We start from the raw sequence: 15670 nt of genomic DNA on the forward strand, positions 1-15670 counted from the left end.
AGCACTTCAAAGGGATTTTTCCCTTTTCAGATAATATTTCCTTTGCTGACATGTATTTAGTATTGTGGTTGGATGACTCATAAAGATAGCTCCGTGGCGTCCCAACGCAGTCGAAGCAGAACACATGCCAACAAACATTATTGTCAGCCTCAAAATAAAAACAAAACGTTCAGCGAAGGGTCAATCAATCAAGGGCGCTTTGAAGAAAATTCCATTTAGATATTACAAATCATAACAGAATGAATCTAAACCAGCTGACTCTTCGTGAAGAGGACATTCATGTACAATAAAAATGAAGCTGGCTCTTCAGGGTCCAACTTTTCTATTTTCTTACTCTTGGACGTGGTCACTGGTGATGGATGCCAGGTTTTTTGTTGTTTTTTTTTAATTGTGTTTTTGTAGTTCGTTTTAGAACGATCCGAAGTAATCGAAAACAGATCAGCAGAGAGATCTAGACGTTTAAGCGCCGTCCTGGGAGGGGGAGCTGTAAAATCCACTCAAGACTGACAGATAGGTGACTGACTGACTTACTGACTTGCCCACCTTCCTCTTGGGGGTTTCTTGCTTCCCCCCATTCAGTGTTTGCCTCAAGGGCTCCCCGGGTGCTCATGACAGAGCCAGCCCATGATCCCTCCCCAAATGAGTACAAGCACAGCGTTTGCTCATTTTCTAGCTCCGAGTTTCATCAAAGCTTCATGACAGAAACGGGGCTGCTCTAGAGCCTGCACACGGCCATGTAACCGAACACCGTCATGCACTCTCGCACCAAAACCATTATTTAATGAACTTTAACTGCACGAGAAACCAAGGCAGTGAGTCGCACGCTGCCCAAATGGGTTCCTTTTGAACTGGAGACCTTCGGAGAGGCGGCCAGATCCGTGCAGCCTTTAACCTATAAGGGGGAAAAAGCACCCCCCCTTCCCTCTTTTTTTTTTTTTTTCCCCTTTTCCTTTATCAGGGCTTCATGTTTAAAAACTAAAAAAGAAAAAAGTAAGGAAGGAAATAAATAGCCAGAGGCAGGACTCCAAGTTGCCGAGTACAGGGCCTTCTGCTTTGATGTGTCTGTGGTGCCTAATAAAGCTAAATGGTTGCTTCTGATTCTAAAGGGAACACGGCTGTTTATAACTGAGGTCATATATTTATCCGGCACATGTTTTCAAGGGATTTTGAGGAAAGGGCTTTGTTGCCCCCTCTGTGATCTGTTTTTGGGTTCCCGTCTGGACTCCAGCACCAAGTGGGGATGCCAGACCGACAGGTGCACCGAGGGGAGGCGGGAATCCACCTGGCTCCTCCCCCGCCCACGGGATTCTGGGAAACGAGGGAGGCGGGCCCCGCCTCCGCTCGCCCGGCTTTGGGGTAACCCGGGCTTCTCTAGACTCTGCAACTGCCTCATCCCCTGCAACATAGTCTGACCAGTCGAAGGGCCAAAGCCAAATGCTCTGGCACCCTCCGAGGGAGCAGGAGAGGGGATGGCGGCTCAGCCCCTGCCGCGGAGCCCCAGAGTTTGAGAAGAGCAGGCTCGCTGGAACCCTCCGGCGGGGTGGGAGCTCGTGCTAGGTTTCCCACGCCTCTGTGCGAAGGAGAGTTTCAGGAGGCAGCAAGCCTGCAGAGCACCGGCTGCAAGGGGTCTGGGGCTCAATTTCTGTGCAAGCCTATGTCTGCTTAGGGGATGGGGGAAGGGCGATCTCCCCACACCGGGGCGGGGGGTGGTTTCCAGGCTCACTGAGGCACTGGTGGATGTCTGGGTTGGTGATACGGAAGGAGCCTGACCACGTGCACCCAGGGGAAAGAGGCCTTCCACAAACACCTTTATTCCTGAATTTTCATGACATGACTGTTGCAAGAACTTAGGAAGCCTTCAGAAACCTGGGGAAAGAAATCCCTGCCCGTCCCCGCAGGGTTCTGTGGGGTTCTTCACAACCAGCAGCAAGCCTGAATTTGTCAATGCAAGCCGAAGGGCCGCAGCTCCATTAAGGGGTAAATCAAGATATACTTTACCTGTACTGAACTACTGTTAGATTCTGCTCTCCGCAGTGCCTTGCACATCGGATATACCTCATCCAGCTCGACTTACTAGGCTCCCCACCATCAATAAAGTGCTGTAGTGTCCCATCTTGGTCATATATCTAGAGAAGAGGTCAGAAGGTCAAGTAGTTAGAACGGATCATCAGCAATCATTTTCCCTGCTTCCCTCGGTGTCTTTAGGTGTCTGCCGCAGAAACAGAGGGCCTGTAGGTTTGTGGGGGCACTCATCAGAGCCTGTGGAAACTCAACCGGAATAACGGAGAAAATATTCTTGGGTGATGCAAGTCGACCATGTTTTTCTTATCAAGCCCATCTTCCCTGTATTCAACATATTTCTGGTATCTCAAGGATATGAGGGACCATGTTTCCCAAAGGATATTTAAACCTATTTTGACAGGCTACTCTTAAGTAATGAGCTGCTGGATAAACAAAGCAAGCTGAAGGGAGAGGCCACACGGACATGGCTGGAACATCCACATGGGAGGCCCCCAGGCTCAAACACGGAATTGTTTGACGGTCTTCGGGAGGCAGTGACCGTCGGTTGGACAGGCTCGGTGACACCCAGCAGAAAGCAGGTGGAGCATTATGGAAATACACAGAACTGGTAAAAACAAAACAAAAACAACAAAAAAAAACCCCCCACAAAACCAAAAAACAAAAATAAAACAACTCCTCCCACCCCGATTCTGATGAAATAAATGGACTATCACATCTCAGAGGATGTGGGACTTCAGGTATCAGGTTCTGAAACTATAAGGAGGACTGTCAAAAAAAGAGAGAGAGAGACCCTCAAAAAGAGCAAGAAAAAAAAATTTAACTGCTCTGTATGGGTTTCAATGTCTTCACTGAGGTTGCTTTAAGGCACCTTATGTGAATTTGCTTTTAAGATCATTTTCAAGGAAATCAAATCTGCTTCAAAGCAGGCAAAGAGCATGGGACAAAAAGTCTCATGCATAACATCAGTCCCATGCCCCCAGAGTCAGCACTGACCACCAAGGTAACTGGCTTCCGCCTCTGGAAACCAGGTCAGCCCTGGGCACCTTGGCAGATATGGTCTCGATGAGTGGGAAATGAGGGGTTTCCATAAATACAGCAACTCCAGAAGGGACTCCCAGTCCTAGGGGCATCCAGGAAGGAAGGGATACAGTTCTCTGAAGGACCACAGTTTGGCTGGTCCTTTTCAAGTAAAATCAGCGAGGGGATCCTGGTAACTGCTGGGGTATTCCCCAAAGCATCCTGACAAATCATGTCTCTTACCCTCTCATCAGTCTTTCCGGTCTCTTCCAAACAGATAAGGAGAATACGTCTTACAGACAGACTTGTTACAGGTTACAGTAGACCCTAAAATTATTATTGTCATTCATATTAATTTAGCTCAGTATTTCTGTTCTGGGGGCCAGAGGGCTTAGTGATGACAGTTTCCTTTATTATCTCCAGTCATTTTAAACAGCTGACTTTTTTTTTTTCTTTTTGCTTTTCTTCAACTCATTTGTCTCCACTCCCAACCTTTCCACTAACCCCCTTCCCCCAAATAAAAGACATCAATCTAATGAAGGCAATTGTTGGAGAAACTTTAACTGGGTAGTGTGTGAGCGTGATCATAGCTGATAATTAAGGTCGCCTAGGACAAATAAAGAGATTCCTAGATTATATTATATTTAAGATTAATGACCTCTTTAAATTCCTGGTCTGAGGATCATGGCAGAGAACAGAATCATTTCACACGGTGGATACATCTGCTCCCTGAGGAAACGAACGACGGGCTTTGCATTTCGGTTCAATCCCATGGTAGTTATTCTGTTGTGCTTACTGTTGTTGTGTCCTTTTTAGGAAGCTAAAAGATTCAAAGCCTCAACCCCGAGTTTGCTGTTGACAGCCCATGCGACATTGAACAAAAGCCATCAGTTCCTCAGACACCAATGTTTATCTAAAATGGAGCCAAAAATGTTGATGGCCCAGCCCTCTGCCCTATCCTTCCCTGATGAACAAACTTTCCTTGAGAGCTGCTGGTGAAAATAATTAAAAAGCATTCTGAGAAGTATAATTCTCCTTTGTGCTTCCAGCTAATGTCATCAACAGCATGTAAAACTCTAACATTTGGGGTGCCTGGGTGCCTCAGTCAGTTAAGCATCTGCCTATGGCTCAGGTCATGATCCCATCTTTGGGCTCCCTGCTCAGCGGGAAGCCTGCTTCCCCCTCTCCCTGTTCTTATGTGGGTGCTCATTCTCTCTTGCTCTCTTTCCCTCCCTCTCAAATAAATAAATATTTTTAAAAAACCAACAACATCCCTAACCTTTACCTATAATGGCTGCTACCATGAATGATGGCTCGTCTGAACAAATGACACTAGCCAGTTGGCCTGAATGAATAAAAAATGAATATAAAGGGGTTTCTTCCTACACTCCCCCAACTATGTAACTACAGGAATCCAACCATTTTTGCCTGCCTCCTACCTGCCGGAGGGAAAGTAGATGGCTATTTGTCAGGGTTTTCCAAGCATCACACAGCACAGCACAGGGCATGAGGCTTCACTGACTTTACACCATTTCACACAGAACAGGGACAGAAATCTCAGGTGCTCCGTTAGATCCCATAGCTGTGTACCCAATCGGAGTTGAGGCAACTCATTCGACCTCGATGTGGTTTTTTCCCCTGGCCCCCAGCACCTGGCCATCACCAAATCCAGGTGAATCTGCCTCCTAAATGTTTTCCGAGTGTATCCCTCTTGCACCCTCCAAGTCTCTACACCGCAGCCAGACAGATCTTTCAAAACACAAATCTGATCACATCCATCTCACCTAAGCTCCCCTGCCAAAATAAAAGCTTCATAAACGTCATAAAATATCAAGTCCCAACAACGTATATTCCTAGCGTGTGGCATTTCCTCAACAGGGCTCATCGTGCTAACAAGACCAGCACCTCCTATCAACGTTATTTAGAGAGACCAAAAATGTATGTCTGCCTACTTGACTGACTCAGGACAATCCAGGACCCTTTCTGGTCCGAGCTGTTAAGAGTTAACATTTAAACTCAGTGTTTTTTGGGGGAGAAACAATGGGCCAGAAGGTACTGGTGATACTTCTTGTTTATTTCTCCAGTAGAAGAAGAATTAAAGTGGGAAAACCAGGATACCGAAATGTAAGCCTAAACAGGAACTAAGGATGATCTCCTCATAAAAGCTCTAGGGACTCATATGGGCCTGATCATTACTCTCCATCATCAGTTCAACTTTGTTTCCATTTATGAGTTCACTGTGTTTAAAAAGGGGGTATGTGGGGGTACCTGGGTGGCTCAGTCAGTTAGGTGTCCGACTCTTGATTTCAGCTCAGGTCATGGTCTCAGGGTTGTGAGAGCGAGTGTTACATGAGGCTCCGTGCTGACCATAGAGCCTGCTTAGGAGTCTCTCTCTTCCTCTCCCTCAACTCCTCCCCACCATGAAATTCCTCAAGTAACTGAACCATACAAGGACACGGTACCTCTATCCATCTATTCTACCGGACGTGGGCTGACTTTCTTCCTCCAAGACGGAAGGAACTTCAAGTGAAGACATGCTTCAGCAAGTTGCAGGCTAGAGCAACAATTTCAAGTTCAGGAAGGTGTTTTTGGAGGTTGTGTTAACATCTACATCTGTGTGACACTAAAATGAAATTTTAAATTAGATACCTAGTAGGTCTTAAAACACTGAAGGAATTTAAGGAGATGAATTAATGCTGACACCAACAATCATTTTCCTTTCATTTCCTTCCAAAAGATTTAAAATAAGCAGAAAAATACCAAAACCCATGCACAAAGTGCTGAGACAGTCCTCTCAGGATCTACAAAAATAGAAATTTGATTCATTTAAGCAGTGACAATGAAAGCAAGAGAGTGAAATTTATATGAAGAGAAAGATTCATTCTGGAAGAACACTCAAATAAAGCAGAGTTTTGCTTTAGACTTTGTGCTCTATTCTGAATGACCATGAAACAACCAAAGTTTTAGTATCTGCTCCATTCTTTCTGAAGCAGCCAAAAAAATGACCTGGTGAAAGTGTGGGAAATTCATGTAACGAAGGTAAAATTGTGCAGTAAAATACTCTTAAAACTATAGTAAGTATATCTGGCATATTGGTTTTAGAAAGGTAGCTCCAAAAAAAAAAAAAAAAGGAAAAAGGAAGAAGGAAAGCAAGCAAGCAAGCTAGCTCCAGCTTTGCTGAAAAGGAGTGTAAGAAAGCACGGTCTTGTTGGAAAACGCTTTGGCAACATCAAAATACAGCTGATGACGCATAAATCCTAGGACTCAGCAATATCACTTCTAGGAAACTTTTCCACTGAAACCCCCATATGTGTGCCCAAGGAGACAAGTCCAAGGGCATTCATGTAGCATTGTTTGCAATAGTAAATAATGAGAAATACTGAACTATCCATCATCATAAGAAAAATAAATTTTGCTTTAATTATCCAATACAACAGTATAAGACACTTAAAGAAAATGAACGAGATCTGTTTGTATTCAGGTCGGGTTGATACGGATAAACATCAAGAACAGAGAGCAGCCGATTAAGAAGAACAGGGTGCAGACTGATACATATGATACCATTTGTTAACATTTCAAAATATAAAAAATAACAATAGCATATTTTATGCTAGCATATTGCAATATACATGTAAATAATTACATATACAGTAAAATTCTGAAAAGACAGTGGAAAGGTTCCTGATAACTTTATCAGAGCACTGGCCTTGGGAAAAAAAGGAATGGAAACAAAATAAAGGGAATTTATCTGAAAAGCTTCATTTTTCTTTAAAAAAAAATCTGAAGCAAATACGGCAAAATCTTAACACTTTTTTGCTGACCTGTATACTGACATTTACACATTATATTTTGTGCTTTTTGGATTATTTTTCAAAAAAATCAAAGAGAAAAATATATGAAAACCTAGGCATTTATTTCTTTGTAGTTTGGTTTTTGCATGTGTTGTTAAAAGAGAGAAGCAGGCTATCTTACCCAAGGTTAAAAATGCTATCTGAGTTATCCTCCTAGGAAAATATTTGTAATACATATCACTACATTATCAGGCACTGATTTCTTTGGTGGTGATGTTGTTGCTGTTTTAAAAACCATTGTTTTCGGTCTGCACTTTCTCTTTTTCTCTTTTATCAATGGAACTGGAGAGATAAGGGGGAAAGCTAATTATTACCTTTTTAAGGGGATTTTTGCAGTTTTCAATCCAATAATATCTACTGGGACGCCACACATGTGGTTCAAATAATGATCACACATTCTCGATTGTGAACCGTACATGGCATTAGCTGAAAACTACCATGGGAAAGCTGTGCATTTATCACAATCCTGGATATCAGGGAGCACCACTCTCTCCTATGATCTTACCTTCCTACAACATGAATCTACTTTAAATGAGAACAGGAGAAGTAAAGAATACACCCGATTTGTGTTATAAACACTAATCCCGAGTGGCTGGTCTGTGGCTTTGTCATTTATAAGCGCTGCCAACTTACATTAGTGATAATAATCATAGGAACTATATAAGCCAACAACTAAGTGGGGCTCATTTCCACATATAGCAAGAAAACTATCTTCTGAATGATAGTAACTGGCATACATTCGCAGCTCTGAGCACTCTCTTTCTCTGAAGCTAGATCTGCAAACTGGGGGCTCTCAGGCTGAACTAAAAAAAAAAAAAAAAAAAAAAAAAAAAAAAGGTGAGTCCCCAATCTCTGGCAATAATACAGTAGAGCAGAGAAAAGAAGGTCACCCCCTTTAGATCAGTCATGTGCTTTTCCAGGTCTCCACAGTCTCTACCCCTCTCTATTGTCTTCCAGGCTCCCTATTTCCCTAATTTAGTTACTTCCTCATCCTCATTAAGCATTTAAGTTTGCAATCCCAGCCATAAAGGAATTATTGCTACCACTAAAACAGTCTGTGATAGCTGGGGGCCCTTTCAAGGAAAACCATTTGAACTGCTAATGTGGAAACAACTGCAAACATTCACTCCTTCTGGGCTGCCCAGAAGCCACCATCTGGTTGAGATCCAGGCTTTCTGTGCTGCAGTTTTCCAAGGAGTCAGAGAGCAGAGTTCATTTCTTTCATTTTTTTTTTTATCAGCAGAGGCTTTCCATGACCTTTTTAAACAAAGGATCCCCTTTAATGCAAAGAAGTTGTCAAATTCCACATAAAAATGGAGAAAAGGAAAATCCCCCAGAAAGTACCTACCAGTCACCTCACCTCACCCTTCCTTTTGGAGGCAGCTGCTGGGATATCACCAAGGGCCCGCAGCGAACTGGGGGACCCTGTTTGAAAAACCACAGGCCTCTGGGAAGATTTCAGTCGCCCATTCTTCTGCTGGAATGCTGGGTCCCTTGGCTACATGCAAAGCCCAGGAAAATCAGATTTAGAAGGAACCTTAAAGGCCATCTGTCCCAACCGGATCAGTTTGTCCACAAGGAAATGAGGGCTCCAAAGTCAGTGAGTTAGACAAAGCGAGACTACAAGTCAGTGGGAGACTGAGGTCTCATTTCCAGGCCCCCGTCACCCACCATCCCTCTGCCTTCCCACTGGGAGTGTGCTGAGGCCTCCCTCACCTCCTCTACTCCTGCCAGGACCCTGAAGAGAGCCAATGACTCCACACAAAAGGAACTTGACTTAGAGCCTGGACACTTCCTTCCACAATCTGGGTCCTTAAATTTCGGCATGGAAAGAAAAAAAAAAAAAAAAACAACGGTTTTATATGAAAAGGATTCACTGATTTGCAGTGAGTAGGGAAACATTGCTGGCCCCCTCTCCTTCATTTCCACACCTTGGCCTGTCCCTGTACTGGGGCCCCAGACTCCAGCATTCGGTCGAACGGTGAACTGCCAGCCGCCTAATGTGAGGCCGGCTAATGTGAGAGAGGCTAGTTCAGGCCCCAACATCTAATACAGGGCCTGGCACATAGGAGGACCCCAAAACACACAGAAGTGAACTGAAATAAATCCTCACAATAATTAAAACTCCATTCTAAGCACTATCTAACAAGCTTTTAATACGAAAGTGTTTGTTTTTTTTTTTTTAAAGACTATTTATTTGAGCAAGAGAGAGTATATGTTCCAGAGAGAAAGAGCATGAACAGGGGAGAGGGGAAGCAGACTCCCCACTGAGCGGTGAGCCTGACTCAGGGCTTGATCCCAGGACCCTGAGATCATGACCTAAGCCAAAAGCAGACGCTTAGCCTATTGAACCACCCAGGCGCCTCTCCACCTGGGCTTGTAAAAGAAAATATGATCTCCTCCTTGAATCTTACTTCTTTCAATTGTATGAAGTGCAAAGATGAATGTCACATGACGATTAAAATGTAATAAACAATTCCCACATAAAAGGGCCAAGAAATGATCTTTGGGAGTTTTCTGGTTTAGACCTGAAAACCCAGCACTGTTTTAAGTCCTTCTGCCGCAGCTCAAGGAGCCAAGAGGTAGGGAACACCAGATACCAAGATGGCGTCTCCTATGTCCTCTACCTCTTCTCCACAGCACCCCCTGTGGTGCCCATCTTTCTGGAACACTCAGAAAAGCAGGGTCTTGATAATCAAGTGTATTAGGAATTTGAGAACCTCAGTTGAAAAAACACCCTGTTTGCCAAGATGGATAAAGAATCGTGTTTCACTGTGGGATTCCTCGGGGTCAGGAGGGAGAGGGTGCAAATATTTTGTGGCCCGTGAATAGCTACACAGCTATTGCCACAGAAGATTAATTCTTGAGTGTTTTGACTGGGTACACTTAAAAACCAGAACACCCTCTGTTGCTAAATAAAAGCTTTTGCTTTTAACAGTATGGTTGTTCAGGCAACTTTTTTTTTTTTTAAAGATTTTATTTATTTATTTGTCAGAGAGTGAGCACAGGCAGACAGAGTGGCAGGCAGAGGCAGAGGGAGAAGCAGGCTCCCCACCGAGCAAGGAGCCCGATGTGGGACTCGATCCCAGGACGCTGGGATCATGACCTGAGCTGAAGGCAGCCGCTTAACCAACTGAGCCACCCAGGTATCCCGTTCAGGCAACTTTCTTAAGCAGTATCAGCGAGACAACACCACAGAAGTCCCTCCAGTCAGGAGTGCCCAAAAAGGGCATGTGGGTGTCAGCTCCAAAGTGTGGTTCCACCTTCGGTGGCCATGAGGCTCTGGACAGTCACTGAACTCTGGAAGAAGTTGAGATCTTCCTTGAAAAAGGGATGCTAACGGAAGTCCCTACATCGAAGGGCTAATAGAAACATCAAATGGGCTGGTATATGTAAAATTCTGAAAATAGAGCTGGGCACACAGTAAAAGCCCAAAGAAGTTTAGTTACCCTGAGGCGGTCACAATAATTAGATTGGAAACATCTGCCCAAACACAACCAACCAACCTGCTAGGGGACACTCACCACCAGGTTCTAGGTGTACTCTGAGCAAACCCATTACTGCTAGGGTTACCAGACCACAGGCTCACTGAGAGCAGGATGACACTGTAACCACTTTGTAAATTTACCCACAGGCACCCTACATAGGCCTTTGTACAGACCAGGAAATCAACTTCTGTTCAAAGAGAGAAAGAGAGAGAGAAGAAAAGGATTTGAAGTGACACAAGTGAGATGTACGAGTAAAACAGTCATTCTAGTTGGTGTTTTTATCCTCACAGACAAGCCTATTACAGGAGAAAACTAAATATTTTTAAATGCTGCATGGATGTGAACACCGTAGAGAAAACAGCAGGGAAGTACCTCTTCGATCCTACATTTCTGACTTTGGAAATTTCAGTTTCATGCAGTGTGATAAGAATGTCATCCCAGGGGTATCTGGGTGGCTCAGCTGGTTAAACATCTGTCTTTGGCTCAGATCATGACCTCAGGGTCCTGGGATCGAGCCCCACATCAGGCTCCCTGCTCAGCAGGGACTTTGCCTCTCCCTCTCCCTCTCCCACTGGCACTCCCCCCTGCTCCTGTGCAAGCAGGCTCTCTCTCGCTCTCTCAAAAAATAATAAATCTTTTTTAAAAATGTCATCCAAAAGACACAGGTACCCACCGTACCTTTAAGAACATAGCTGGGGCAGGGGCGCCTGGGTGGCTCAGTGGGTTAAGCCGCTGCCTTTGGCTCAGGTTATGATCCCAGGGTCCTGGGATCGAGTCCCGCATCGGGCTCGCTGCTCAGCAGGGAGCCTGCTTCCCTTCCTCTCTCTCTGCCTGCCTCTCTGCCTACTTGTGATCTCTCTCTGTCAAATAAATAAATAAAATCTTAAAAAAAAAAAAAAAAAGAACATACCTGGGGCATACTTTTAACAAATAGGCATTTATCACATGTGTTTTAAATTAACTGTGGCTTCAGGATCCCCAAAGCCCCTCAACAAACATCACTACCACAGAGCACTGCTTGATCTCTGAAGTCAGTGGCATCATTTGGCCAGAGGAGAGCTTGACTTAGGGAGCCTCTATGAACACTGAACATGTCCAAGGTAGGCAAGCTGTTGGAGCACTCAGACAAACTGACCAAGGGAGGAGGGGCCATCTGTGCATGGCAGCCTGGAGTATCCCATCGCCTGGGAGCACCATCAGTCAGGGAGCACCTGGTTTCCCAGTCCAGAGAGGGAGACCGCACGAACCACACCATGGTGGTGGGTTCCTAACGTCCTCACTCGTGAACTTCCACATCAAGCGAAATGAGGCCACAGTTTATAGCATATCTGCACAAGCCCATTGGAGCTTGTAAGGTAGGCTAGAATGCTACTCTGCTGTACAGATAAAAACCTTGGGCTAACAAGGGTTAAATGACTTTCCCGCAGTCATATGTGAGTTTGACAAGGACAACACCCACTCCGTCACAGGCCACCTCGTTATTGCTTTTTTCATCGTATCCCATTTGTCCTACCAGGGAGACATGTAAAGCTTTTTATTTAAAAGCATCTGAAATTCTCCAAGCGAGAGTCATAAAAATGCTCATAATGATTAATAACGTCATGCATGACACAAACTCCTATTTTCAGAGCACACGCCCATTGAGTGAGAATTACTTAATCTGTTAGTAACATTGACCCAAAGCAAGCACGCTGCTGAAGAAAGGTACAACCCCCCAACTTGGGGAAAAATCACTCTGCTTCCCCTGGCAATGACAACCCAGAACGTCAAAAACCTGGGGAGACATTAAGTCTACGGAGGAAGAAGCATATGTTACAAGGAAAGCTTCTTCATTAAACCACCTACGAGCTGAGTGTGCCCATATTTACTTGTGTTCAGTTTTTCAACTTTTATCTCAGATAGAGAACCACAGGCTGTCTTATTTCAATAATTTCTCCTTCCTCCCGCCACCAGAATTAACTGACTTTGTTGTTATTTCTAACAGGAAAACTCTTCCCTCTCCCTTTGGGTTGGCATATTTTGGAATGCCTGGAATGCCGAGATTTCCAAGATGAGGCTTCAAAGGTCAAGCCATAAATGCCCCATAAAATAAATGAGTAATGGTTATATAGTCCATCGTTGTATTTTCAGTAATGCTGATATAAAGCTATATACTGTACTCTGTCAATTCACATTCATCAAGTTCCAGAAATATTAGAAAATCATTAGAGGTTTATGTTGAGCTTGCAGATAATACTAACATATAAGTCAAGACTGAAATATGGTAATCAGAAAAACAGTTGAAAAGTGTCAATAAACTGTAAAACACTCGAGGTGGGGTCTGGGAAGCCTGCCTCAGGGTGCCGGCCATGTGGAGAAACAGAAACGGATATTTTGGTCCCACCAGGGGTCAGCTGCTGCTAAGTGTCAGGCTAGCGGAGGACAATGGGGGACTGGGAGGATTCCGGCCCAGAATCCCCAGCCCCCAAGAACTCCCGGGAGCCAGTAGGACGTTTGGTGCATCCTACTTATCTCCGAGGACGGCGGCGGCCGTCGATAGGAAACCTGTCATCCATCAATCTGGAATCTTCTTCAGACATCCTCTGTCTGTTGATCAGAGGAAGACTTCGGGGTGGGGGTGGGGGTAGGGGTGGGGGGGGCAGGAATCGGGCTTCCATTATCAGGACTTTGTCTGTGATCTGAACAAGCCACTGAACCTTTAACTTTTCACTTGGCAGAAGCAGAAACGCTGGAAAAGTCCTGACAGTTCATTCATTTTGCTCCGTCCTGGAGCCGGCTGATGTCTCACTGGTGAGACCCGCCCTCTTTGATGTTGTACTCTTTTGAGAGTGCCCCGCTGTGAAAAAAATTTTATCCGTCCAAATTAAAGAGAAATATTTCTGCATCCAGCTGTTAGCCGTGACATGTCTGCCATTTTTCAGGGCACTGGCCGGGTGCCATCCCCGGGCTCCGCTGCAATCCTATCTTTTCCCCTCTCCTCCATCACAGCAATAATATCCAGGGTGCTTAGCCATCTCCAGTGCCCGGACGACACAGACACGAAACAGGAAAACACTGCTAATCCTCCAGGGCTCAGAACAGCCCTGGAAATATTTGCAGACGGCGATTTCTGTTCTTCGTTTTTCTTTTCTTTTCTTTTTTTTTTTCTAAAGCATCAGCACGAATGTCTTTCATAAACTGTAAACTTACCCATTTAAAAACAGCTTCAGCTCGATTTTTTAAAAAAATCCAGTTTGAATCAAGGCCACCGACAAGAAGTCCTGACCTCCACGAAACAGATCTACCCATGAAGAGACTTTGGGTTCCGTGAAAATCTGTTTCATCGGGACAGAGCCCACATTTTCAAATGGGTATTCGTTCAGCGGAGAGGGCTCTGTGCAAATGCAGAAAAACTCCCATGAAAGCTTGAATAAACATTTAGATGGAAGTAATCAAGAAGACCTGTATCTTCTCAGAGTTATTAAGTGCCAGTGGGGGTTACAAAGACAGCTGCCACAGACTGTACGTACTACAAACAAAGGGCTACACACATCACGACCACGTTTTTCTCCGTATACTGAAACGAATGACTAAAACACCACGGTTTCCAGCTTCCCTTTTCCTGCCCTTCTGTCTCCTTTGCACTTCTGCAGAGGCGGAAAGTGCAAAGGAGACAGCATCGGAGAATCCCGCCGAGGGACTGATTGATCTCAGACCCTGGCTGGCAAACAGGTTCAGCTACTCACCATCCTTTCCCACATCACGGAAAGGGGGGTTTCGAAAAAATTATAAACAGCCACCACCCATCATGTGTGTTATGCAAGAAAGTCTCAGTTTAAAAAATAATAATAATAAGTTACAGGGAAATATGAATTAACATGCTCCCCCACGTAGAAAAACAGAGTCTTCGTTTTCCCACCAAACAGGAAAGAGGACCGTTATACTGTTAAAATAATCCCCGAGATAATACCAGGGTCGACTGAAGGATCTGCACACAATCTTTTTTTTTTTTTAAGATTTTAATTTATTTATTTGACAGACAGAGATCACAAGCAGGCAGAGAGGAAGAGGGGGAAGCAGGCTCCCCGCTGAGCAGAGAGCCCGACTCAGGGCTCGATCCTAGGACCCTGGGATCATGACCTGAGCCAAAGGAAGAGGCTTTAACCCACTGAGCCAGCCAGGCGCCCTTGCACACAATCTTATAATAGTATACTGAAGAGTTCCACACTTAGAACCATAAAATAACACATTAAAGTTACTACACTGTGGTATACACGTGAATTCTCCATATGGTTCATGCACTATATCTTACAGAGGACTACTTAACCCTTACTGTACTAGAAATTTCTGGTTTATAAATTCTAGTGGGTCTGACACCACATAGGCCTTGCTGAAAACGATTACTAATTTTACAGCTCAGCAGGATAGCTACTGAAGAATATGATTTCCAAGAAGCAGCTTGGACCCAAGCCAAGGTGCAAACAGCGATGTTAGCAATCATATTAAATACTTACAAGGTACCAAGGAGGGAATGTTTGTAAAGGCAATGTCCCTGATAGAGCGCCTACTTCCATGTATGTGTAGTCAAACACACACCATGCCCTAGAGCTCACCTGCTTTTTTTAGTAAGAACTTTCTGAAGACACTGAACATTTGTCCCAATGAAGTAATGGGTTTCCTACCGTCTACAGCTTTATTTCTTCGCTGAAATGTGTCACTCCTTAAATTATTATGTTTTCCCAAGTCTACGACATTCTTTTCCTAACCACACCAATAAAGTGTGATTGTCAGGCACACTTTATTAAGGGGAAAATGACCATCTGTCCGGGTGGGGGGGGGACACACTATATTTTCAGATCTTAGATAATTTAGGAGACATTCCTTACGTCAAGTCGAGACAGTGCTGAGCAAGCACTCAATCTGTACCATTTTGCCCTGGATTACGGGACCACGGCAGAGACAAAATGAACCCTCCAATTCAGGCCACTTGAGAGTGTAAAGTGTGGGATGGAAAGACCACAACTGGCCTAATCCAAGCATGGTTGGGATGCTTAGACAGCTATCTTCCAAAGACAACTACTCACAGGGGAAAAAAAAAAAAACTTATGAAATCCAAATCTGTCCTGCAGCAAGAGACGTGGGGAAGGGATGGATTTTGGCCTCTTAGAAACATTTTTCTTTTTCTTTTTCTTTTTTTAGATTTTATTTATTTACTTGAAAGAGAGAGAGCAAGAGGGAGGGGGCAGAGGCAGAGGGAGAAGCAGACTCCCCGTTGAGCGGAGAGCCTGATGTGGGACTCAAATCCCAGGACCC

At 44.5% G+C, this 15670-nt stretch overlaps 1 protein-coding gene across 2 annotated transcripts in view; it reads right to left on the reverse strand.

Annotated features, from left to right (window-relative positions):
* PRDM6 (PR/SET domain 6) overlaps positions 1 to 15670 on the reverse strand; it is a 103955-nt gene that overhangs the window by 29814 nt on the left and 58471 nt on the right. For both annotated transcript variants that reach the window (XM_047731732.1, XM_047731733.1), the window contains one exon: positions 1999 to 2126. In XM_047731732.1, the coding sequence (XP_047587688.1) occupies positions 1999 to 2126 (128 nt within the window). The remainder of the gene's footprint in view (positions 1 to 1998; positions 2127 to 15670) is intronic.

The sequence above is a fragment of the Lutra lutra genome, chromosome 5, assembly GCF_902655055.1.
Source record: "Lutra lutra chromosome 5, mLutLut1.2, whole genome shotgun sequence".
Lineage (NCBI taxonomy): Eukaryota > Metazoa > Chordata > Mammalia > Carnivora > Mustelidae > Lutra > Lutra lutra.